Source organism: Alexandromys fortis, unplaced genomic scaffold (genome assembly GCF_014885135.2).
Source record: "Alexandromys fortis isolate MF-2015 unplaced genomic scaffold, M_Fortis_MF-2015_v1.1 scaffold_64, whole genome shotgun sequence".
NCBI lineage: Eukaryota > Metazoa > Chordata > Mammalia > Rodentia > Cricetidae > Alexandromys > Alexandromys fortis.
Window position 1 is genome coordinate 5927850 of NW_026067976.1, and position 27366 is coordinate 5955215.

At 41.5% G+C, this 27366-nt stretch overlaps 1 protein-coding gene across 1 annotated transcript in view; it reads right to left on the minus strand.

Moving 5' to 3' along the window:
* Window positions 1-962: 962 nt before the first annotated feature.
* The window catches only part of Ccdc171 (coiled-coil domain containing 171), a 329914-nt gene continuing 303510 nt past the window's right edge, over window positions 963-27366 (minus strand). Inside the window, exon 26 of the mRNA XM_050157438.1 lies at window positions 963-2853. Within this exon, the coding sequence (XP_050013395.1) occupies window positions 2632-2853 (222 nt within the window). The 3' untranslated portion in view covers window positions 963-2631. The remainder of the gene's footprint in view (window positions 2854-27366) is intronic.

Consider the following 27366-nt stretch of genomic DNA (forward strand, 5'->3'; position numbering starts at 1 on the left):
TAGTGAGGAGTCATGCAGGTGCTTTCCTAGATCACAGAAAGTTAGACAGAAAATCCACACCCTGAAATGTAAAGCAAAACTCCCCTCCCTACAAAAGTATTTGAAGTCACTCTCCTGAGAGACGCCAAGTCCATGCATCACGCTTACAGAGCTGGAGAAGCTGAAGAGCAACTGTCCTGGCTGTGGAGATACGGATCTCAAATATGCAGCGATTGGTCACTGAGGTGCTCAGAGCAGTCTGGAGTTCCTCAGATCTCCATAGGACATGTCATTAACTCTCCTCCTCCTGCTGCGCCTGACTTCTGGGAGGAAAGCATATGGTATAAATATTACTGCACTTGGCCATGAATACTAATGCCTGCTCAGGAGGCCCATCCTTTGGCTCCTATGGCCATTACCATCCAGTTGCTTATAAATGTGGCCTGCTTCAGTTTGATTTAATAATCTTTTTTTTAGTTTATAGCTCAGAATTCTCGGTGCATAATCTGTCTGTAAGAGCACACACAGCTACATGATTTTATTTTTTGAGTTTTCCCATTAATACTGTGAAATTAAAGTAAGCAGAGTAGGGTCTGTGCAGGGCGTATTTTACAAACGCCACTCATGCCTCTGAACTGCGAGGATCTGAAAGTAGACGACACAGAGGCACGTGGTTACATGGGGTAGCGGTGCCCTCCTCGCGAGAGGACTGAACGTTCAGTGATAACATGTAAACTGCAAGCCTGTATGAAAATATCTGTACAGAACACCCTCGTCGCTGCAGGGATGGCAGAATGAAGTACCTTGACATGTGAGAAATTAGTCTACACCCTTCATGAAAACAGCAGCACGTCCTTTTTCTGTATGTTTCACCCAGGTAAATTTATTCAGAGCACAAGGAGAGTTCCAAAAAATTAAAAAAAAATAAATTAAATAAAAAGAATTAAGAGCAATTTGGTTAAAAATAGAATTTCACTCCTCATAAAAAGCTTTCTAGAGATGTATACAAAGCTAACTATCCTGGCCCAGCATTTTAAGGAACAGCATGACACGGTATGACAGCAAGGGTTCTGTGTGCCCTCAGACAGCAGACATCACTGGAGCACTCCGGATGCACAGTGAACAGAATACAGGTTTTATTTCCCAGGCCCAAATGTAACAAAACACAATATGGGTTTCACAACACAAACTGCTAGTTTTTAATGTATCCATAATGAAAAAAATTCTATAATGAAAGATATCAAATATAGATTTCTATATTAAAATTCTTTGTCAAAAACTACAGTCACATTAGAAGTTAATGTCACTGGGGAGTTAAATGACGAATATAAAAACAAACGCACATTACAAGTATTCTTTTGTTCTTCGCTTACCATGATGCAAACTGCAAGGAGTTAACCTTTAAGGGTTAAAGAGTTTAATCAATGTCAATGCCTGATCTTCTGACGGCGATAAAGAACAGTCTGTCTAGCGATACCCTACAGAACATCCCTTTGTCAAGCCACAAAGCGCCCAAAAGCTTGTCAAGTAAGTTACCAGAAACCTCTTTGTGGTTAGAACTCAGCTCCTTCCTGCTTGACCTATTATTTGATATTTGACCACTTGGTTGCAAGACACTTGCTCTTTCTAGCTGAAATGTCACTGGGGCATCTTGTCAGCTCCCCGACATCTCGGCCTGACATACAATTTTACTTTTGTGTGCTACAAGGCAGAAAATGCAGGGCAATGGCCTTGTTTTAAATTCTGTCAGCATCAAAGACGGTCGTCACTCTTGGGTCTTACCAACAACAAAAACAAAAAAAAAAGGAGTCTATTCTGAAGGTCAAAACGGCCGCTACCTTGAAGTTTTTCAGCTTACACTAAATATATCACCTGCTACAGTGGCGTGGGAACTGTCCTTAGAAAGTGCCCAGGCAGACCACGGAAACCTTCCCAGCAGAGCCGCTCTTCCTTCCTTTCAAACACAGACTTGATAAAAGGACAAGGTTTTCAATGCCTACAGGGACCAGATTCGGCAGTTAACTTAACTTGTTCAAATGGGCAAGTGGTATCATGTAGCTTTCCAAGGAGCAAGCTGACCTTCTCACACTGACCAGGAGTGACATTAGTGTGCGGGAGCAGAAGCGCCCACATCATTTCTGTTTTGCACAACCTGCTTAAAGTTTGCAACTAAATGCTTGTCTTCCGCCGAGCTGACAAGAGAGAAGAGGGGCTCAGTGAACCATGGCAGCGCTGCCATGAAATGACAGGAATCATTGGCATACATTTCAAATAGCTCTCAATCCTATTAAAGTACCGCGGTCTGGCTTGAAAACAGACAAGTATGAAACAACTTTGATAGATAGAGACTAAAATGGCTTATTGATTTCTTTAAGTCTGAGGGAAATTACCCAAAATGTGTCATTCTTTAACATTTAAAAATATGTTACATAAAAATGAGTAACTGTGATAATAAATAAAACTTAGGGAGGAAAAAGTGGGTTATTTCATTATTTGAGGAGACAGAGATTCCTGCGCACATCAAGATACCACACAATTTTTTAAAGCCCACCCTCGCTGGTATTAAACAAAACTCAACTGAAAAGAAAATCCCCCTTCAAAACAATTTTAATTGTACCATTAACCCTTCCTCCATTTTTTTATTTCATAAAGTCATAACCCAATCTGAGATGGTCTTTTGGCATTAGCAGGAATCACCGCAGAGGATGACTGAGAAGATGCTAGAGAATGGGGTGCTGTATTTATGAATGTCTCCTTCAGAAAGGTGTAAGTTGTATCAAGTTCCGCTTGCAGTGGAAGAAAGTCCCCAACTGTGTCCCCAGGGAGGGCAGCTCTTGGAGGGATGGAGAGGTTGGAATGGTCTCGGGATCCTGTCTGTGAGAAGAAAGAAACACAATGAATTTTAAACTCTTAAGTAGACTCTACAAAGACAAACGAGGAAGTGGACAAGGCTGGAGGTGTGGAGCAGACAGAGCTTGCCACTAAGTAATGTACGTGAAACTACATAAAGGAAGCAGTCTCCAACTGTGACTGAATCAACTCATCCTATTGCAGCAAGCTTTCTTGTTGGACTATCTTTAGATCACCAGCCCCCAAATAACACAGAGACTTATTGTTAATCATGAAAGTTGGGCCTTCGTTTAGGTTTGTCCCAAACTAGCACTTATAACTCAGATTAATCTGTTTCTCTTAATAAACGTTGCACCACATGGCTTGTTTACTTCTGCTCTGTATCTTATGCCTGACTTCTTCAGAGTCTCACCGGCATCTCCCACCTCTCTCCTTCCCAGAGACCTCTCTGTTCCCGAAAGTCCCACGTAATCTTTCTACTTAGCTATTGGCCATTCTGCTCTTTATTAAACCAATCACAGCAATGTATCTTCACCCAGTGTACAAATATCCCATAACATCCTATGTCACAGGTGTTTCAGGAAATGGAGGAACAGCAGAACTTTGTGTAAGTTTTATAGCAAGAAGTCAATGCAACCAGGCATTTTCCAGTTCAGCTTCAATTCTTTGGTCATACACAGAGCCAACCCTAGTAGAGTTTGTTCCATGCATTTATAATGTGCTGTATGGACTGCTTAGGAAATGATCCGTGGTGTTCATTTCTAAATTACTTTTAATGACTTAATTCACATGTTTAACACAAAGAAAAATAAGTGAATCCCAGTGATTTCTAGAAAATAATGCACTATGAACAGAGCCTAGTGAGGACTGACGTTACACCTTCATTAACAGAAAAACAACACAACCTGCTTTGATGAAGACTGTTTAACCATCTGGGAATCTTTTATAACATACAGATTATACTGTGAAATCAATTTCTCATATGTAAACATATAAAACATGGGTAGAATCCAAAATCAAACTTTAAAGCAGCTATATACCCATAAAATATTTGAAAACAAATTTAACATTTGATAAAGCTACAATTTAAGGCTTAAGAAACAAAATACCAGTGAATAGGAGTTAATATTAATGTGGCTGAAGCCTTAAACATGAAGAAGGTGCTATTTTAAAACATCTACACATATAAGAAAATAATGATCAATTTTTAATCAGAATTTTCCAGATTCTCAGCAAATGAATGCTGGTGAGGTAATAGGGTCAGTTATGAGTGCCCACTAAAAGCATTCCAGTTTACAGAGCTTTTAAAACACCCTTCGTTTGGATTGAGTTTTGATAATAAAATAACATAAGATATAAGAGTCTGACTCCCTATGTCATGTTATACAAAACTATTTCTGCATGTGGAGACAAGGAAGAAACCACTGATGGCGTTAGGAACATATTAGAAATTCTACTGTTGTATGTGTTACCATTTTTGTAGATTTTTTTTTAAAGTACAACTGGAGAAAATCGATGTCTGCATCTAACACCTAGTTCAGCAATTTTCTTTGATCTCTGTTCTTTTGATTTCTTGATACTCCACCGCAAGCAGATAGCTGATGGAAATCATCTCTTTTTATGCTGGAAGTTAATAAAAAAAAAAAAAAAAAAGTGCCCACAGTGGCTACTCAGCTAGCTCCATGAAGCACGGGGTTTAGTGGGTTCCATGGAAGGAAAAGAACACCCAAAAGCAAGCACCAGCCCTGGACAGCAGGACTAAGGCTCACTCAGAGCTGTTGTTCTAGGCCTGGGTACCTCAGGCTAAAACCTGAGCAGAGGCAGAGGAGGCACCGCGGGCAGAGGGGGCACCAGGCAGAGGGGGCACCAGGCAGAGGGGGCACCGTGGGCAGCCTCACCCTCCCAGGTTTTCTGTTCCAGAGTCACACCCAGAACTTCGGCTGGCTGTATAAGGTGGTGGCCTGACTACCCAACTGAGCTTGCAGCTGGAAGTGCCATATGCCACCTCCTAAGTTTTTCTCTGCAGACCTAGGCATTGGCAGAATGCTGAAGGAGCAGAGGACAGTGGGGCCGGACTCTCGTCCTCACTTTCTTTAGCTTCCTTATGACAAGGGTTTTCAGTGTGGTTCGGCGACGCTTCAAATTTTGTTTTTAAGTCTTTTAGAATTTTACAATGTTGGTAAGTTACCTAATGTGTAGTGCGCGACTCACACAGTGAAACTGTGATTTGAATGTAATACAGAGTGATTATATCAGGTACTGAGTGCTCTGTTTTGAGAACATCTCCCTTTTACTGTTAGCCGAACTGTGAGCTCCAGGCGCCAAGGTATAAACCCATCACACTTCTGCTGCTCGTTCTAAGACTCGGAACCTTTTGGCTGTTCTCTCTGCAGTCCACCTCCCTCGGCAATCACCATTCTAGTCTCTGCCCTGTGAATTCAGCAGATTCTCAATGGTGTCCCCTTACACAGAACGGGGAAGTCAGGCGTCTTCCACGCCTATCAGTGCTGTCCCACATGGCAGGATTCTTTACTAAGTCTAGTAGTATTCCAGTGTGCAGAAACTTCAGATTTGTCTACTCGCTGACTGGGGGAAGGATGATTGCATAACCTGACTTGTAAAAAGGTGCTGCAATAAACACGGCATGCAGACATCCCTGCAATAAACACGGCATGCAGACATCCCTGCAATAAACACGGCATGCAGACATCCCTGCAACGCTGACTTCAAGCAGTCTGGGTAAATATACAGAAGCGGCACAGCCCGGGGTGGGGGTTGTATGATAATACTATTTCAGGTGAGGTTTTTCTTCTTGTTGTTGTTTTTCTTTTCGTTTTAGAATGAGTGTACATCTTTATGCTTCAGGTTCTGGTCTAAGAAATCTATTTGTGAAAGGAGGACAAACAGAATCAGATCAGGGGATCTGGTCTCCTCCTGGGGCTTCTTCATGTTCTACTGTTTGCCAGTAGCAGAGATGCACGCAGCTTCCTGAAATCCGCTGCACTTGAAGCCTCCCTTTTACTCCTGTGAGTCCTCCGGTCTAGTACCTGAGGAACCAGAAGGCCGCCCTTCAGGGAAGAGCTCCACCCAGCGCTGCATCTGAAGACTGTGCAGGTCTAGGTATCTACACAGGCTAGGGTTTGCCTGCTCCTGCCCTTCTCTTTTTGTGTCTAATTTTGTGCGTGTGGAAAAACACCCTTTCATCTGACAGAGTGTTTTTACTAAATGACCCTGAAAATCTGTGTGTAGTGTTTCTGTACTATTTTAAATCAATCTCAACTTTTGTACATTTATTGAAAATGCCTTGGAGAAAAGGGGAGGGAGGGAGGGAAGAAAAGAGGAAAAGGGGGTGGGGGAAAGAAAAAGGGAAGAAGGAAGGAAAGAGAGAGAGAAGACAGCAGTGAGAAAAAAGAGAGAATACATATTTCCTTAAAGATTTTATTCCTCAGCGGCCTCTCGCCAGCAGCCAGGCTTATATTTGTGTAAATAAAAACAAACGGCTGCTTCTGCTACTAGAATCACTTGCTACATTGTTTAAAAATATGTTTTTCTCATGAAATGAGATAAAATTTGATTTTAAGTACTTAGCCTCAAAAGAGCCAGCACAATATCTAGTGAAAGTTTGATCTGAAAATTTGATGTTTAAATAACAATTAAATATTAAGTATTTTTCTTGTTGCAAATAATATCAAAAGACCTGTGGAAATGCTTTTTTAATGTAACAAAGAGGTAAGGATAGTAAAATAACTTTGTAGCAGAGATCAATAAGAGTTAATATCATTATCTGATCTTACATCCTAAGTCTGAGAAGCCTGTGGCCGTTTAGACTTCTTCATAAACTGTTTAGAGTTCTGGTCGTCTCATATAACTCTAAATTTGGGCAATTTTTAAAGAAGAAATTGGTTCCCTGAAATAAGCGCTAGGTGTCATGTGAATCACGGAAGCGCTTTTACTTCCTCAATGAGCTGTAAATGATGCTATTAGAGCTGTTTCAACTGATCAGGTAAATACACACCCACAATACAGAATGCACCTACTAAATTTCTCCACTTAAAAAATTTGTGAAATGCAGTAATTGAATACACCCAGTAGCCATTTTTTAAAATTATGATTTTCTAAGACTGTTTCCCAACAAGAAATAAAGCATTCATCTAATAATAAAATAATCACACAACAAGTTGTCTATAAATCAAAGCCGAGTATGAACGGAGGCTTCTAAACAGCTAGTGCAGGCCGCTGTCTCCAGCGCAGCACCCATGATCTGGGTGTGCTTTCTAGAACGTACGGTTAGAGATGAAGGAAAGCATGATTCGCTCACATGCAGATCACGCTGAGCACCCCGGGACAGTGGAGGTTAGCAGACTGCAGCGTGCTGCCCGGTTCTGCTATAACTGAATCAGCCATTTGACGCAGTAAGTTAGCCTTCCAAAGTCTTGAATCCTTTGCCTATAAGTAAGGGTTGGACTCCTCAACTCTGAAATACTGCGAGTCTGCTACAGCTCCATGTGTGCTGGTGTATGATAACATACTGGCATCTAACTTCTGTGTGACACTAACTTTAAAACTCGGGATTTCTAGATATAATACTTACAGTTTTAATTTTGAGAGGTAAGATAGGCCATGATAGACCATTCTTCTTTAGATGTATATTCTTATTAACTTTTTATTGCTTCTCTGTGTTCACATCATGCATCCTGATTCCAATCACCTCCCCATCTTTTCACTTCTACTCTCTGCCCCCATGATCTGCCCCCTCAAAACAAAATTTAAAAGCAAAAGCAAAAACCAAACCAAACAACAACAAAAACACATTGAAAAAGAATCTCAGCATGGAAGCTGTAGTGTGCCCAGTGAGTCACACAGTAGACCCTTTAGTCCATGCATCTTTACTTGTAAGTGTTCACTGTCAGGAGCCCTTGGTTCGAGACCACTGACTTCTGCTACACTATGGATACTGGGCCCTCACTGGAACTCCTCTTGGATTACATATATATTCTTTCTTTTAAAGAAATTGATTCTTTAAGAATTTCATCCATGTATTTTGCTCACCTTCACTCCTGTTCCCCCTTAGCTCTGACCAGGTCTGCTCCCACCTCCCTATCCACCCCCTAACTTTCTGTCTACCTTTTTTCTTTAACTTTAATACCCATTGGCTCATATTTCTGGGCATGGAGCATACCCATCCACTAAAGCATGGTCAACCTACCAAGAGTCAAACCTTAAAGAAAACTGACTCTAGCCGGGCGGTGGCAGTGCACTCCTTTAATCCCATCACTTGGAGGCAGGGACAAGCAGATTTCAAGACCAGCCTGGTCGCAGAGTGAGTTTAGGACAGCCAGGACTACACAGAGAAACCCTGTCTTGAAAAAAGAAAAAGAAAAAAGAAACCTGACTTTCCCTCCCACAGAAGCCATCACTGTCTACAGCTCTTCTGAGCCCCTTGCCCACTCCACGCTGCCTGGCTTGATCTTGCGGGCTTCTGTGCATTCCTGAGGGCAACGGTCTTGTCATGTCCAGAAGACATGGTTTTCTCCTCCCTGACCTCTGACTCTAACAATCTTTCCACCCCCTTCTGTAGCGATGGTCCCTGAGCCATGGGAAGGAGATGTCCCATTTGTGACTGATTCTAAGGCAGAAGGAATGCAAACTGTCCGCAGCTTTTGTGTAAACCAAAACTCCATTCAGTTAAATTCTGTAGTATACTTTTTGTTACTGTAATCTCCAAGCTGGCATTTCAAGCCCGTATGCTGCTGGCTGCTTTCACACAGAGTGCAATAGCAGTGTTTCTATTGATGGCAAAACTAAAGCCCCCATAGAAGGAATGACAATGAGACTCACCATTTCCACTCTGATTCCTAACGTGTCCTAGCGCTAGACTCTCAATGCTTAGCATAACAAAATTTTCTTTCCCCCAGAAATATCTGTGCGTCATGTTCCACCTCCCTGCTTTCCAGTTCCACGAGCTGGAGTCATGGGACACCACGGTTACACAACCAGAACTGGAAATAAGGCAGGAAATTGTTTTCTCCTGTGGAAAATTCACCGCCCTGAGACACAAACACGCACATCGACATCCACCTTCAAGCACACACACATTTATACATGCAGTCACACATATATCTGTTATTACAGTAAAATACTTATTTCATGAAGCTACTAAGTCTAACTTCCAGTATGCGATTCCAAACCTTCTCCCTCTGGGTTACTAACCCTTAGCACAAACTAGCTTGACTCAAGCTTACTGATGAAGGAATAGGGGAGGAGGCAGTGGAGCTTTAGAAAGAACTCTCTATGGTCAACAAACGTCCTAAAGGCCCCACATACCTAGAGATTTAGAAGGTCAATCATAAAAATAAAGAGGAAATCGGAAACCTGGCAGAGACAGCTACACACTTGTCACACCATTTTGTCCTCCAGCAGAACCCAGCTCCCAGGTCTATGTGACTGGTCTCAATTCAGCCGCAACAGCTTTCCTGACATGGGAATTTGATGGATTAATGACTCTGGGTCTCTATGCTTCCCCACAACCAGGACCTTTGCTGTGCAATTTCTCAGCTTTCTGCTCCCCTGTCCAGCCTCATCGACATTTCTCCTGGCGCTGTACAATCCAGTTTGTGCCAGAATGTACTCCACAGTACACACTCAGCCCTGCTCCATCCATGTCTTCCTTGCAGGTGACTTCTCTACCCTTCAAACTCTCTGGTCAGAGCTTCCTTCTCTGGTAAGGGCTATCCAGATCCTCTCCTACCTTTTCCCAACTACACTGATGACAAACATCCAATCAGAATTCATATTTCCTTGTAACCATTTATATTTATTTCTATATTTTTGGTTTTTCCCTTGAACCATGAGCACACCATATGATGAAATAAACCATGACTTTGTATCTCTAGCATAGCCACTTAGCTAAGACTAAATAAGGCTCCTGATTGATGAATGACTAAGTGAACAAACCACCAATATTATCACTCTATAGTTTGGGTCTCATGTTGATATTTGATTATTTTATGCATAACAGAGGATATCTCACATAGAAGTCCCACAGCACAGCAGAAAGAAAGGAGCTTTGAAGCTAAGCCTTCCTATTTCGTTGTCATTTAGTAAGTATGTGATCTTTGACAGATTATTTACCCTATTTGGGCCTTTATCTGTGAATCCTTGGGACTGCTACAAAGAGTCAATGAAATAAAATCCACAAAAATGCAATAATTTGTGTTTGACTTCCCTTTTCTGCTCTTAGTGATAGTAAATACCAAGCTTACTTTTATTTTTATTTATTTATTTATTTGGTTGGTTGGTTTTTCCTGACAAGGTTTCTCTGTGAAACAGTCCTGGCTGACCTGGAACTCACTCTGTAGACCAGGCTGACCTCTAACTTACAGAGAGATCCGCTTGCTTTTGCCTCCCTAGTGCTAGGATTAAAGGTGTGTGTCACCACCGCCTGACTCCAAGTCTATTTTCATAGTTAACATCTATTAGTTTGTATGTCAGGCACCATGGTAGGCTCAGCTTGGTATCCATTACATACATTCTCATAACTCAAAGAGAAAAAACCCATGAGTTCCCATATCTTTTTTTAATTTATTTATTTATTAAAGAATTCTGCCTCTTCCCTGCCACTGCCTCCCATTTCCCTCCCCCACCCCCAACCAAGTCCCCCACCCTAATCAGCCAAAAGAGCAATCAGGATTCAATGCCCTGTGGGAAATCCAAGGACCACACACCTCCATCAAGGTCTAGTAAGGTGAGCATCCAAACAGCCTAGGCTCCCACAAAGCCAGTACGTGCAGTAGGATCAAAACCCAGTGCCATTGTTCTTGAGGTCTCAGTAGTCCTCATTGTCCACTATGTTCAGCGAGTCCGGTTTTATCCCAGGCTTCTTCAGACCCAGGCCAGCTGGCCTTGGTGAGATCCTCCATCCCCATTGTCTCAGTGTGTGGGTGCACCCCTCGCGGTCCTGAGTTCCTTGCTTGTGCTCTCTCTCCTTCTGCTCCTGATTTGGACCTTGAGATTTCAGTCCGGTGCTCCAATGTGGATCTCTGTCTCTGTCTCCTTTCATCGCCAGATGAAGGTTAATATTCAGGAGGATGACTATATGTTTTTCTTTGGGTTCACCTTCTTATTTAGCTTCTCTAGGATCACGAATTATAGGCTCAATGTCCTTTATTTTTGGCTAGAAACCAATATCTTACTGTTGAAGAAACTAGGGCTCAAGGGGTTCAAATTATGTTGCCACCGGTTACTGCTTGCTGTAGCAGAGAGAGCTGTGAATTCTGATCTGGATTAATTGCTCAAACATCAACCACTGTCCTCTCACGCCACCCAAAGCAGAGACTGTCTCAGGTTTACCTCACATCACAGCCGTTTTATATGGTAAAGGTTCAGCAGTCTTGGTGACTGGACAACACAAATGCATTCATTGTGCTGGAGGCAGAAATGGACGCTTTATTTGGGGAAGCACATTGTAGCACAATCTAGGCTCTGAGCAGCCATGGCGGCACGGGAGATGAACCAGCTACACAGCATTGACATGGAGCAAAAGTCCCAGCCTTTGTACCAGGGCTTTAAGCTGTTGTTAGGTCCCAGTGTGAAATTTGGAGCTGAAGCTGTGAATTACCCCAGAACATTTAACTTAATTTTAAATTATTTTAAAGATGTCTTGTGCCTGACAAGATAACAGCTCCATTGTCTGCTCTTGGATGTTTAAATTTCCTGGTGTGGGAAGAGCTGGAAAAGGAAGGGAAAAACTTTCCTGGACAGCTTTTGTTTTTTCTTCTCCCACTTCCCTTCTCATTCCACACTCTGTTTGTTCCTGACTTCTTATTTCCTACATACCTGAGTGGAGAGCTCCAGAAATGGGCAGGAAAAAAAATCACCTTTTTCCTGTCTTAGAAACCTGTATTTCCAAACAATTCAGAGAGAATTCAAAATGTAAATATATTCATATGATCAAATATACAAAAAGAACAAGAACTGTCCAAACACAAGAGTACAATGTAGGAAATCCTTGGGTGAACTGGTTTTTAGATATGTGTAATACACATGCTAATCACAGGAGTGACTGTCCTAACTTACAAGACTTATGCAGTTAAAAGTAACTCAGGTCTGTGTGCATTACGTGTATGTCTGTGCACGCATACACACACACGTATACATATGCATATGTGTGTACATATATGCTATACAATAATATGCATATTGTTTTCATTTAAAAACAAACATAAAAGTACATTCATTCATGAACAGCTTTTTTTCTAGAAATAAAACATTAAAAAATTAACTTTGGAATGTGGGTCATAAAAAAGCACTAAATTTTTATATTTCTCCATGATTTCTTATGTGTAAAATTATTTGACTCATTAGCCAAGGCTGTGAACTGAGTTCACAAAATTGGAAATCCAGGTGACTAACAAATAAACTGAAGGAAATAATGCATCCTTCTCAGCAGTGAAGAATGGGAAATAAATGAGGTATTTCATGCTAATGAAAAGTGATCTTTAAAAATGATGGTACTGAGTGTTAGAGAAAGAGGAGGTCACAGACTGCCAGTTACTGCACACAGTGATGGACCACGGTGACCACGACTGGGCAACTGTCCTGAACACTGTGACTGAACAGCTCCATGGTGATTCAGTTCCTTCTAGTAACGGAAGACAAAGTCCAGAAGCGATCCAATATTCAACCCCAGAAGCACAGCTGGAGCGCTACCCTCACCTGTGAGGGCACAGTGCGGTACAGACCTACAGCTTTATACCTTCGGGTTACATGGGCAAATGCTTAGGGCTGAGCAAGGGTCAGCAAACATTTTCTACAATGGACCAGATAATATCTGACAGGTAATATTTGTCGGCTATACATTTCTACAATACCTAAAATGTGTCATAGAAAATATGTAAATAAATTATCATAATTATATCCCAATAAAATTTTGTTTACGGGCACTGAAATTTAAATTTCAATCATTTTTATGATTCATGAAATATTTCTTTGACTTTTTTCTACAATTTAAAATATTAGAACCATTCTAAGATTGTGGTTGGAATGAAAATGGCCCCCATAGGCTCATAGGGAATGGCACTATTAGGAGGTATGGTCTTGTGGGAGGAAGTGTGTCATAGTGGGTGGCCTCTGAGGTTTCAGAAGTTCAAACCAGGCCCAGTGGCTCACTTGCTCTTCCTGCTGCCTGCTAATCCAGATGTAGAACTCTCAGCTCCCTCTCCAGCACCATGTCTGTCTGCTTGCTGCCATGCTTCCCACCATGATAATAATGAACTAAACCTCTGAAATTGTAAGCCAGCCCCAATTAAATGTTTTCTTTCATAAGAATTGCCATTGTCATGGTGTCTCATCATAACATAGTTTTAAATATGGTTGTTTTCTTTAAGATCTTTTTAAAAGGTATGGAGGAGTGTTTGCATGTATGCATGCATGTGTGCATACATGAGTATAGGTGCCAGAGAAAGCCAGGGGTGTGGGTTCCCCTGGAGCTGGAGTTATAGGCGGAGCTCCTTGAAGTGGGCGCTGGGAACTGAACTCAGGTCCTTTACAGGAGAAGCAAGCACTGGCACCAGCTAACCAGTCTCTCCAGACACCAGGGTTGTTTTCTATTCAGTTCTTTGAGTTCCTAGTATGTTTTGGACATGAGCCCTCCTTGGATGTACGCCTTAGTTGCAATCTGTGGGCTTTCTCTGTGCTTTGTTAAATGTTTCCTTTGCTATGCAGAAGGTGCCTACAAAGTATCAGATTGCCTTTCCAGTGACCTACGCACAAAAAAAGTTCCCTATTTTCAGAATTAATTACTAGTCTTTAATTAAGCTGTATACTTGAACTAGCTCTCCTTGAATCACAATTTGCCAAAGTAACTAACTATGCCACGACACGACTGCTCTCTTCCTCCTGCAAGCTTTAAACAGCAATGCAGCCGAACGATCCCCAGCTTTGCGCACTGAGAAGGTTCTGGAATGAACCAGGTTGCCCCGTTCTCTGATCTACTCACACAAACCTGTGCACCCTGGTGCAGTCCCGATCCAGAGCACCACCATCTGTCGCTCCTACATCTGCAATCCCCATGTCAGGTCCTGCATCGGATGTCCTAGAAGGCTTCCCTGGGCCACACAGGTGATGTCACCACCCAGACTGGCCATATCTCACAATCACCTCTCAGTCTTCTGAGAACTGTGGTCAGGCCACTCTGTCTAGAACCCAGTGTTAGCAGATTCTGACTCAAAACATTCTCAGCCGCCAGCTGGGAGCTCCTTCGCTGAAAGAGCAGGGCCAGTTCCCAGAGCTCCACAGAGCTCACCCTCTCCACTGCCCATCTTTTTCTCTGGCTGTGTGCAAAAAAATAATGCCAGTAGTTGCTCATTAACTCCTAGGGCTTTCTTTCAAATTAACTACTGCACATCAGTTTGTTAGGAAGGTCTGCAGGTGTTTGAAATGGAGTTTGGAGTCAGAATAAGGTGTCCCCTAGACAATAATTTCAAATGGACCTCAAAACTCTTAACTGGGATCTTTCATCAGTTCTTCCAACTGCCTCGCTTTCCCCATTCTTAATGCATTTGTTCACTGAAGCGCCTGGGGCTGCATCCAGGGCCTTGTGCATGCTGGGAAGGCACTCACCAACCAAACTACATCCCCAGTGTCCTGAATGCATTTTTAATTTTTTAAACAAGTCATTTTTTTCAGACTGTTTCTCACCTTATCTCTTCTTTATTGTATATCCACTAATTACTTGAGAATACTTAAATTTACTATTAAAGATGAGCAATAAAACGCGATAAATGAAACTCCTAAGAAGCATTACGCACAGATAACAAATCAGCAAGTAATTTTCAAGACCAGACAGAATCCATCTGATAGGAATAAATAAGTAGCTTATAGGACATACTACTCTGTAGCGAGTGATGGAAAGACTGCATAAGGCAGAGATTCTAAAACTGGCCCCAGAACTGCAGTGAAGACCAGAGCTATCCAACGGCCTATGTGGCAAACACCACCCCTGAATTTCTCTTGGAAACCATGTCTGTGTAAGTGATTCTCAGAACCTCCTTTTCAAACTTTATCCCTGGTCCTCCTAACCTTCAGAATGGAGCAAGTTGATACAGTAGCGAGAGGTGGGTCATCCGAATATCGCTTAGCTGCTTAGCTACAAGAGCAGCTGCTGTGACTGCCCCTGCATGCTCCTTAGCACCTCCTTTTGCTTTAATCCGCTGAAGCAGCTTTGGGGCTTGGTCCTGTGCCATCTTCAGTTTCACCTCTCTGGGAAAACTTCAACAGTTTACACTGCTATAGTGACGTAGCCTCCCACAGACCCTCACCTCTGCTCAGCAGAGTGAGGATCCCAAAGCTTGCCCTGCTTCCCCCTGCTCTCGCCTTAGGAAGAGAGCCTAACTCCTACCAGTTTTCAAGATTCATGCCTGCTCTCCCCTTTGCGCCAACATTTCTCTGCCATCCATCGCCTTGCGCTAGGGTCAGGGGCCTCTCCTTTTATCCTAACGACCCTCTGCTTGTTTAGACCCCCTACCGCCTAATACAGTGACCACGTGTCAGTGGTTACACATTCATCAGACTCAAATTTAAATTGAAGCTCATTTTCCTATTCACACAAGCAGTTTCCCAACCACTCAGACGTGGTGTGTTCTAGTGGACGGCACTGGCTTGGTGCCCATTCCTACAGGAACACAGGTGTGGGCGGGTCTGTTTATTTCTGTTTTCCAGGGCCCTGTGCAGTGCAGACACAGAGTGGGGGTCCTCTGTAAGCCTGCCTACCATTAGCTGAGTGAAGGAATAAATGAACTCCAGTGGGAAGAACGTTTTTGATATCAGACGCTTTCTGAAAACGTTTTTATTTGTACTCTGACTTTATTTTCTTTAATTCCCGTTTCCTTCAGCCCCTCCTTTTGAAATGTCTACAGCTTCCTCACTCTTCCTGTCTGTTCGTTGTTTAGACCTTGGGTAGCTACATGGCGCTTTGCCTAGGCCTCTCAGAGAAGCGAGGGGAGGAAGCCTGAGAAAGGACACTCGTCCTCGACTCTCATGGTGTCCGTCCTCAGGTCACGCGACGGGACATCCTGCAGCAGGGGATGCACAGCTCCCGCTGCTTTAATTGCCCATTTTCCCCTCCTCTCGAAGAAGACTCCGTTAGGAGCTAAATCTGGAGGTGATGTAATGGTTTGATGTAAACCTTCAAAGTTTCCTTTGAGGTGGTCGTCTATCTGCTTGAGTAGAAAGGAGGGAAAGAAGGAATTTACATTCACTTTGCTAAACATTAGCATCTTTTGTTCGATCATTTGAATGCAGGACAGTTAGAGAGAAACAGCTTGGAGAACAAGAGTTGACATCCACAGTGGAAAATCTTTGAAGGTGCTTGGATTCAATGAGGGAGAAAGTGAGCCGAAACCATATTTCAGCTTCCTAACTGTGTTCCAGTCAGCGGGAACTTTGTGACAGGTCTCTGTCTCTCAGCTACACTTGACTGGCTTTGGCTGACATTCAGCTGTCAGACGGCAACCCTTTCCCAGGCCCCTAACATGCTCCACAGCTTCACCCAATTAACTCCCTTTCACTTGCCACAGCAGAGAAGAGCTTCATAATAGGTGGTCGGGGTGCGTGGTGTCTGCCTGCCCTCGAACCTGCTCACGCCCAGCAAAATGTTTAACGACTTTTCTTCTTGCCTGTGTGCTCAGAACGAGGATGACACAATTTAGTCATTTCATGGATTGAACTGGACAGGAAATCTAGGAAATATTACAACAATACATTAAGTGGCTCTAAAATAGGTCTCTATGATGAAAACTGAGTGAATATCAATAATTTTTCTGGAAAAGCTTGTGAAGCTACTCAAAGCATTTTTGGATGAAATGCATTGTACTTTCAAATGTTTCTGGCTAAGATGTAGAATTTTTGTGACTATTTTGAAAAATGATCAGAGTTGTTCATATATTTTCTTTCATCTCCCTCTATGTTCAGACCTAAGTATATCATCAGTTTTCATTCAGGGGTTCTGAGAATCTGAAGATTATGAAAAGAATAAATGTTACACTGAAAATAAAGGAAAGAAACATAAACTCTATGGTCTTTGCAAACCTATAGCATAAAGCTACATGATGAAGTCAGCACAAAGGGTTATGGTTTTAAGACGGGGCTTTTATTGTTGACGTTCAAATGCAGATCCCTATAGAGATTCAGGCAGGCTTGTGATTTCAATTCCAAATAGTCTATCCATAATCACAGGTGAGAATCTAATTAAAGGATAGGGAGTTGTAGCCTCCGCCCGCAGAGCTAACCCCAGAAGAGATAACTCAGTGCCAGGCTAAGGGGTCCAGCGATAACTTGCCAGTCTGAGTGTGCGCAGACTTCTGAAGCTCTTAGCATCAGGTCTTCAAGCAGCTGTGTTCCCGTGGTGTCTCCTCTGAGTAAAACTAGCATGTGCTGAGCACAGCTCACGTTGAATTGAAGGTAGGAGCAATGCGAGTGCAGTAGTGGGTAACTTAGGAACCACCCATCTGAATCTAGAATCTGGTTCATCGCCAGCTCCTCCTTCAGTACCCTCACACAAATAATTACCACTTGTGACTTGCATTAGTTAGCAGCACTTATATAATTTGTTAAAAATACTTCTACTGTGCCAGAAAGATGGCTCACTGGTTAAGAGAACTTGCTGTTCTTGCAGAGCTTGGGCTTGGTCGCTAGCATTCATGAGGTAGCGAGAAACCATCTGTAATTCCAGTTACAGAAGATCCAACACTATCTTCGAACCTCTGGGGACACCAGGAATACATGTGGTGTGTCAGATAGATAGATAGATAGATAGATAGATAGATAGATAGATAGATAGATAGATAGATGAATGTGTGTATATGTGTATGCATGTATGCACCTATGTATATATGTGTATATTTATATGCAAGCAAAAGACTCATACACATAAAATAAATCTCAAATAATTTTTAAAGAAGTACATATGTATCTGTGATCGCTCTCTCTCTCTCTCTCTCTCTCTCTCTCTCTCACGCACACACACACACACACACACACTCGCACACAAAGCTATCAGACCCATGAGTAAATGTATATCATTTCATTTTGCCGATGACATAATGTGGTGCTCAAAATAAGGACTTGGAGGATTCTGGAAAGGCATCATTGGCGAAAGCACCAAGGACCATCTACACAATGACTGCCCTGGCAGAACATGACTATTTTGACCTCTGGACTCCTCCAGGCTGTCGGCCTCCAGGGGAGCTTGGACAGCCGTGCTTCATCTTGGCCTGCTTCAGCACTTACTGAGCAGCTGTCCATTCGCCTCAACGGTCCTCGTGGCCAATCCTGTGCACAACTTCGAGGAGCAGCTCGAGTGGTAATAGAGCACAGACCCCCTTCAAGCATCAGGGCCCTCGACAGCAGTGCAGAGGAAGGGATTTATTGTTGTGCACCTTCCACAGCCCTCCAGCTGCTGAAGTGACAACCAGAGGGTTTCAAGTGGGTATCTTCTACCTCTCCAGTCATATTCTTTTCTGAAGTCAGCCAATAAGGCTAGAATATTCAAAACCTTCTTCATATATGTTATACAGGTTCAGTTAGGAAGCATTAGAGAAAATTACAGTTTATACCTCACCTCATGGTGACGCTTGGCATTAGAGACAGCTACAACAACAACCACTGATGTGGGAGTGTCATATCAATCTGTTGATTTCATTGGTTGAGCAATAAAGAAACTGCTTGGCTGGCCCTGATAGGTTAAAGCATTGGTGGGAGGAGTAAACAGAATAGGATGCTGGGTGGAAGAGGAAGTGAGGTCAGACTCTGCTCTGCTCCCGGAGAGGGCCGACAGCTCTGCTCTCGGGAGCAGAGACGCCATGCTCCGCTCTCCCGATAGCTCTACTCTCTGAGGCACACGCGATGAAGCTCTGACCCAACATGGACATAGGTTAGAATCTTCCCGGTAAGCGCACCTTGGGGTGCTTACACACGTTATTAGAAATGGGTTAGAACAATATGTAAGAGCTAGCCAATAAGAAGCTAGAGTTCATGGGCCAAGCAGTTCTTAAATGAATACAGTTTGTGTGTTGTTATTTCGGGCATAAGCTAGCCAAGCGGCCGGGGTGTTGGGGACGCAGCCCCGCCGCTCCTATTTCAACAAACCACAACCGCAAAAGCAAAAGCAAAACGAAGTACAGAAAACCCCAAGAAAAGGTGTGGGGTTTGATTTCCAGAGTCTACACTGTTAAATGCAAATGACCGGTATACAATAACGCCAACAAATCACTAGGAATCTAAAGAATCAAGAATAAATGGCCCATTCAAAGAAAAAAAGCAAATCAAGAGGAAATTGATGGAAGGTGTGTAAGACAAAAAAGTTTTAAAGTTTTTTAAATTTTTTTTATTTAAATAACTTTTTTCATTTATTTTAAATACCAACCAGTTTCCCCTCCCTCCTCTCCTCCAATTCATCCCCCTTTTCCATCTACTCCTCCTCCATCTCCACTCAGAAAGGAGTAGGCCTTCCATGGGCTTGCACAAAGCATGGTGCATCAAACTGAGGCAGGACCAAGCTCCTTCTCTCAAGTCTAGGTGGGGCCAGGCATTCCAGCATGGGGAACAGGTTATCAAAAGCCAGCTAAGCACCAGAGACAGATACTGCTTCCACTGTTAGAAGATTTACTAAGAGATAAAGCTGCACGATTGTCAGACACATGCAGAGGGCCTGGATCAGTCCCATTCAGACTCTCTGACTGTTAGTCCAGCGCTGGTCCATGAGTTTTCACAAGCTCAGGTCTGCTGTCTCTGTGGTTCCCCTATTATGACACCCCTGACTCGTATAATCCCTTCTTCCTTTCTTCCACAAGACTCAGCACAGTACTTGTCTGTGGATCTCTGCCTCTGTTTCCATCAATTACTGGATAGATTATCTCTGATGGCAATTAGGGAAGTCACCATCTGCTTACAGTACGTGGCCAGAACCGTCTCTTAGTTGGGGTCATCCTCCTGGATTCCTGGGTGTTTCCCTGGCACCAGGTTTCTCCCTAACCCCAAATGTTCCCCCATCAAGACGTCTCTTTTGCTACTCTTGCCCTCCATCCTGCCTCCAACCCACCTCCAGCACCCAGTCTGTACAAGCTGCTCCCTCTAGTTCCTGTCCCTCCACCTCTGCCTCAAGTTTACCCAGATCTTTTCTACTTCCCCTCTCCCAGGAAATCCATGCATCCTTCTGAAGCAGAATGCATCAGGTGGGGGGAATGCAAATTAAATAATCCTGCACTAGCTCCAAATCCCACAATAGCTCCCTTTTTTCTTTATTAAAAGGGAAAACTCAAGGAATAGGAATGGGGGTCCAACATCCAGGTGTGGAGCGTGTGAAGGGGGGCAAGTGGGCAGGACCACTGGCTTTTTGGTACCCAAAGCCATGCCTCAACCTGGTCCAGCCTCTCAAAGACCACTGGCTGAAGGAGGCTCCCCATCACCTCCCCCTTTTGTCTAAACAAGAGAGTTCTAAACCCAATACAGAACTATATACAATAAGAACAGATATCAAGTATAAAAATTAGTATAAACAATATAAAGCAAGCAACATGCTAAATGTTTCAATAATTATTCTAACCTAAGGAGTCTAAGTCTTGTATTAGAAATGGCTTGGCTAGATCATAAGAGGACAGTAACTATGACTATCTAATCTTCAACCCCATCGAAGGCCTGAGAAGGGAGATAATATTACTTGAGTAGGCAGGAAGATCAACCAAACAGCTTCCAAAATGTGCAGTAGATGACAGAGACAACTGGCTACCTAGGCAATCACTCAAAGTCTCATTTGCAATGTTGAAGCAACCAACTTTGGCTAAGGCCTAGAGTAACCAACAGACCATTTTCAGAGGCAGGAAAAATTTTCAAAACTGTCTCACCCTGTCTTGGCAAGGCATGGCAGCACTTTCTCTTGTATCTTGCTTGTCCATTCCAGACACCATGCATTTTGTCAGTGGTTGAGGCATGGGCAGTTACTTGCCCAAAGGCCAAGAAGAAAACAAGCTCCAAGTGGAGTGTCTTCAGTGCTCAACATTCTCTTGGGAATAGTTTGGTGCTGCCAGGAGCAAATTGTGTCTCACGTCAACAGAACCATAATTTATTTAAATGCCATGTTCTATAGTTCTTTGAAGTGGTTGAAGATTATCTATCTATCTATGGAGACTACAATCTTTATGTATCTAAAAAAAAACCTGATTAGTCTAACTATAAGTATGACAAACATGAATAACTATTGACCTATGATACTTAATACCTGTATAATGGTTTGGGACAATTGTATTCTGTCAATTATGTTTTAAATAAATGCTGATTGGCCAGTAGCCAGGCAGAAAGTATAGGCAGGACAACCAGACTGGAAGTAGAGGTGGGGTAATGAGAACAGGAGTATTCTGGGAAGGAGGAAGCTCCCTCTCCTGTCCTGTCCAGACACCAAAGAAGCAGGATGTGACCTGCCCCACTGAAAAAGGTACTGAGCCATGTGGCTAACATAAATAAGAATAATGGGTTAATATAAGTTACAAGAGTTAATAAGAATCCTGAGCTAATGGGCCAATCAATTTATAACTTATGTAGACCTCTGTGTGATTTTCTTTAGGGCTTACCGGCTGTAGAAACTGGGCAGGACAAAATCCCCAACAAGTAGGCCCTCATGTTACAGCATAACTTAAAGACAAAGACTTCATATTAGAATATTAAACAATCTTTAAAAAACTGTGCAGCAAATGATATCAATGACCTCAAAATGTAAGCAATGTATAAGTACCTTGATCAGAGATAGAAATGTTTAATGCAATAAGATAAATATATCCTAAAAATTGTATCTATATACAAAATGTCTTAAACAGAAGTAGAAACATGCATGCATACTATCTGACAAAGTAATTTGCATAGGTATATAAATATTGAATACAGAAATAGGAGCATATTCAATATAACAAATATAATTTGAATTTATATCAATATATGAGAATCTATACCAATGTAAATTGTCTATAAATAATAGCTCACAAATATTCACTCTATTGCTCACTATTATTACTATCAGTGTGAGTAAGCTCACACTACTCTACCTATTATTCCATTCAATTTTCCCCCAAAGAGATCTCTAAGCCTACATAATTTCCACTCCAACTCCTAACCCTATACAATTAATGATCAACCCCTAAATGATGTCCTTCACCCTGAGGACAAACTTTGTTGGGAGAAGGGCCATCATCTTCTAGAATTACTTCCAGCTGTCATGGGGACAAAGTTCATTCTATGGGATCCTGTAAAACTAAAATGATGGTTAAGTTTCAAGATTACTGTCTGGTATAATTGCAAATGGTCTCTGAGTAGTAGATAGGGTTTTGTCTGAAGTTTATATTTGGAGTTCTGGCCAGAACATTGTAAGAAGGGGCACCATTTCAGCGAACCACATTGGAACCATCTTGACCAGCTGGTACCCCAAAACCAGTTTCATAGTAGCACTATCAGCATCATGACGTCATATCAACCTGGTGGAGTCATTGTTTGGGGTCCCATCTTATTCCTGAAAACTTCAAAGATTACTGCAGGAAAATCTACTGTTCATTGTGGAAAACACAAACATTATCCATATAGACATATATTGAATGAAAGATACAATATAGACAAAATAGGTATGGAGAAAAGTAAAATTTTTCCTCAAATCTTTATTTCTGTCCCATACTAGATGCCTCCTGACATGAGACAGAAACTCTGATCTTTTTCTTTTAACAAATGCTTGGATTTAGAGAATAATAGCCATTGTCCAACTCCAAAACCAGATAGACAGACAGACAGACAGACAGATACACATATACATATAATGAATTTTTAAACTTCAGATGACCTGTCCTCATAAGTCATATTCTGTTTTGCTTGGTGATCCTTTCTGAATAGTTATTTTTTTTTTCTTCTTTAGGCATCTAAATGCCCAGGGTCTCTTGACTTTTTGAGGATGTGTATTTTCTTGCAAAGACAAGAACAGAACCCTGTCCCAACCCTCATAAGGTTTCTTTACGACCTGTATGATTGTCACCTCTGAGGATGAGCTATCATTTCTCTATCTCAAGAGGATTCTACTTTTCAAATTGAATCTTTATTAATTTTGATGGTATCCATAGCTTTTCTTCTCCTGTGGAAACAAGAGAGAAGCCCCTTCCCCAATGTAGCACATCTACTGGTTTTCATTCTGAGGTCAACACATCCTTAAAATATACCACCAGATTTAATTCAGAGGTTTTTTTCTATTATCAAGTGTCTCTAAGCTGCCATTGTTCGTTTCTCATTAGCATTAAAAAATTTAAGGTTAATAAAGTATTATGCTATCTATTTTTGGAGGTATTTTCCATCCCTTTCTGTTTGTTTAACATATCCTATGTAGTTCAATTTGATCTTTCTATAACTGCCTGACCTGTAAGATTATTTGGTATACCTATAATATGCTTTATATTATAATAAGAAAAAAACTTTTATTTTCTTAGAGACATATGCTAAACCATTATCTGTCTTTATTTGTGAAGGTATACCCATGATACCTATAACTTCAAATAAATGTATAATTACTGAATCAGCCATTTCTGAGCTCAAGGCAGGTGCCCATTGAAAACCTGAATAAGTGTCAATGGTGTGGTGTATATATTTTAATTTTTCCAATTCTGTAAAGTGGAACACATCCATCTGCCAGATTTCATTCCTTTGAGTACCATTTGGGTTACTCCCTGCAGGTAACGGTATTTAATTATAGAAAGAGTAAGTAGGACATCTCTTTATAATCTCCTTAGCCTGTTGCCACGTAATAGAAAACTCTTTGTTTAAACCTTTACTATTGAGATGATGTTTTTTATGAAATTCTGAGGCTGTAGAACACTTACAATCAATTATAGATCAATTTCTGTATTACCTTGTTGTTGAAATACGAGCGGCGGGGCTGCGTCCCCAGCACCCCGGCCGCCTGCTAGCTTACGCCCCGAAATAACAACACACAAACTGTATTCATTTAAGCACTGCTTGGCCCATTTCTATCTAGCCTCTTCTAGGCTAATTCTCGCACCTGGACTAGCCCATTTCTAATAATGTGTGTAAGCACCCCAAGGTGCGCTTACCGGGAAGATTCTAGTCTACGTCCATCCTGAGTCGGAGCTGCCTGGGAGAGCAGAGCCTGGCTTCTCTGCTCCAGAGAGCAGAGCTGTCAAGTCTGAGCTCACTTCCTCTTCCTCCCAGCATCCTATTCTGTTTACTCCTCCCACCTATGTTTTAACCTATCAGGGACAAGGAGTTTCTTTATTGCTTAACCAATGAAATCAACAGATTGATATATGACACTCCCACATCACCTTGTGCTAGAGAACCAGGAAGTCCTGTTTGGGATAGGATGTATGTTACATATATGAGACAAAGCCTATTCCTGATTATATCTGGAACCTGAATGAATAATGAAGTCAATTCTCTATCAGCTGTCATAAATTCAGTGGTTTTAATATACAAGAAAACGCTTTCTGCATATTGCAAATCATTAACTAGGTTAATGATTTTAGGAGGTTCTTTAAAATCCCGTAGTACCAGGAAAATAGCATATAGTTCTGCCTTTTAGACAGAATTATAAGGGCTTTGTTCCATCCTACTTAATCCTTCTGATTTGTATCCTGCCTGTCCTGATTTATTTGCATTAGTATAGAATGTTCAGGCTCTAGTTATTGGAGCATCATGTACAATTCAAGGAAGAATCCAAGAAGTTCTCTTTATAAGGTTAAATCTATTGTTTTGAGACAATCGCTCTTAATCTCTCTAAAAAATTAGCATAAGCTCTTGCCAGGGTTCATTGTCTTCCCATAATATTTTAACTTCATCAGTAGTAAAAGGCACTATCATCTCTGCTGGATCTATACCTGCTAATTGACAAAGTCTCAATTTTCCTTTTATAATTAATTCAGAGACCTTTTCCATATAAGTTTTTAATTTTTTATTTGGTTTATGTGGCAAAAAGATCCATTCTAAGAGGATAGCTTCCCTCTGCATTAAAATTCCCATAGGGAAAACTCTGGAAGGCAATATGACTAGAATGCAATTAAGATCTGGATCCACCTTATCACCATGATCCTCCTGAAATTTCTCTTCAACAACTGTTAATTCTTTCTCAGCTTCAGATGTTAATTCCCTGTAACTATTTAAGTCTCTGTCACCATTTAAGGTTTTGTTTAAATCAATTATTAGATCAGGTGTTATCCCAACAGCTTATCGTAGAATGGAAATGTCTCCTAACAATCTTTAAAAGTCATTAAGAGTCCACAATCAGACTCTACTAATTTGAGCTTTCTGTATTCTAATTTTCTGTAAACCTATTTTATAATCTAAGTAATTGACAGAATCTCCTCTCTGTATTTTTTCAAGAGAAATTTGTTTAATCCCTGTTTAGGCAAAACTTTCCTGACTTTTTCAAACATCCTTTCTAAAGTATCTGCATTTAAATCAGATAGCAAAATGTCATCCATGTAATGGTAGATTATAGATTTAGGCAATTGCTTACATATTATTTTCAATGGCTAACTTACAAAGTATTGGCACAGGGTGAGGGTATTGAGCATTCCCTCAGGGAGGAGGTCCACTAGTATCTCCTAGTAGGCTGAGAATTATTATAAGTAGGCACTGTGTAGACAAATTTTTCTCTGTCCTCTTCTTCTAAAAGTATAGTGATGAAATAATCTTTTAAATCAGTAACTATTAAAGACCATCCTTTTGGTAATAGAGAAAGCAGAGAAATTCCAGACTGTAGAGAGCCCATAGGTTGAATAACATTTTTGACTGCTCTTAGATTTGTCACCATTCTCCATTTTCCAGATTTCTTTTTAACAACAAATACAGGAAAATTCCAAGGGCTAATTGATTCTTCAATATGGTGGGCATCTAGTTGCTCCTGTAACCATTTTAAAGGCAGGGCTGTTAGTACCTCTGAAGATTTGCTAGTTGCTATGTGTTCTTGTACAGCCTGAATGGCTGGTGACCTTTGTGTACAGTACATTATAATATCCTTCTCAGAAACATGAGTTTTGGGGACTTCAGGAATATTAATCTGGATATTCCATTGCTGCAATCGGTCACAACCCCATAAATTCACTGCAATATTAGCTACATATGTCCTCAGCCTTCCTCTCTGTTCTTCTGGCCCTATGCATTCAACCTATCTCATGCTTTGTTTCACTTGCGATAGGGTTCCAGTTCTTAGGAACTGGACATCTGTCTCTTGAAGAGACCAATTCAGATGCCAAGATTCTAGAGCAATGATAGTCACAGCCACACCTGTATCTAGTAATCTTTCAATTACAATGTTATTTACATGCACTCTTAGCTTTGGTATTTGATCATTTATAGAAGTCTGCCAAAATGAACGTTTCCTATTTCCTACTGGAGTTTTTGACTCATCCTCTATGTCTATTCCATGAACATCCAGAACAGAATTTTTTTTACAGTAGGCACTGGGTTGTTTAATTTTCCTGGTGAGACATATTCTCCACAGTGACTGGGAAAAACTGGACCACTTTTGACATGGGGACCTACAAGAGCCTCCCCCAAGGAGTTTCCTGATGGTATCAGGTTGCCTTGTCTGGCTTTCTTTGATCTATATTCATTGGTCCAATGTCAACCTTTGCCACATCTCCTACATATTACAGATGATTGAGACCATTTATTCTTGCCATTCCCAGAGGAGACATATTACTAGGATTCCTTCCCTACAGTCCCTCCTCAAATGTACTATTCTATCTCAATTAAAACATTTGGCATTTTGGTGCCTCCTCATACCACTGGAGATTTCTTCTCCTACCCAAGCCTCAGTACTATAGTCAAATTTCTCAACATTCACTGTATGTAAGGTTCATTCATCTATTGTTGCTGATCTGATTTTTAAAGGCTCAAGTATCTTTTTGCATTCTGAGTTGGGATTTTCAAAAGCCAGATATTCAATAAGTACAATCTAGCTTCTGGATCTGTTACTCCTTCTTGTACAGCCTCAGTTAATCTTTGTAAAAAAGTTACTAAAGGGTTTTCTCTGGCACTGTTTAACCCTGGTATATGATTCAATTCTCTTTCCTGATTTCTGAATCCTGTTGCAAGCATTTCAAGCTGCTGTGCTGCATAGGAACAAGGTGTGTTCATCATAGAGAGCCTGTTCCTGAGGATCAGAGTAATAGCCCTCACCAAGGATTTGATTTGGGGAACTCTCAAATCCTTTTGCTTTCCCCTGTTTTTCTAAAATTTTTGCATCTTCTCATCAATAGTATTTTCATAGCAACTGGGGTCCATCTTCTAGGGCTGTTGAGACTACTTGAAGCCAATTGTATGGGGTAGTCTTAATCCTTGGAGCCCACAGTTTCACTATTTCCTCCTAACAAATGGTGAGTGCAAGGAATAAGATACTATTGCTTGCTTAAATTAGATTGCTCATACCTATAGGTTGACATTTATAGTCTTTGACTACCTTAGTACTTTGTACCAGATGGCTTCTCAGAGAAGATTACCAGA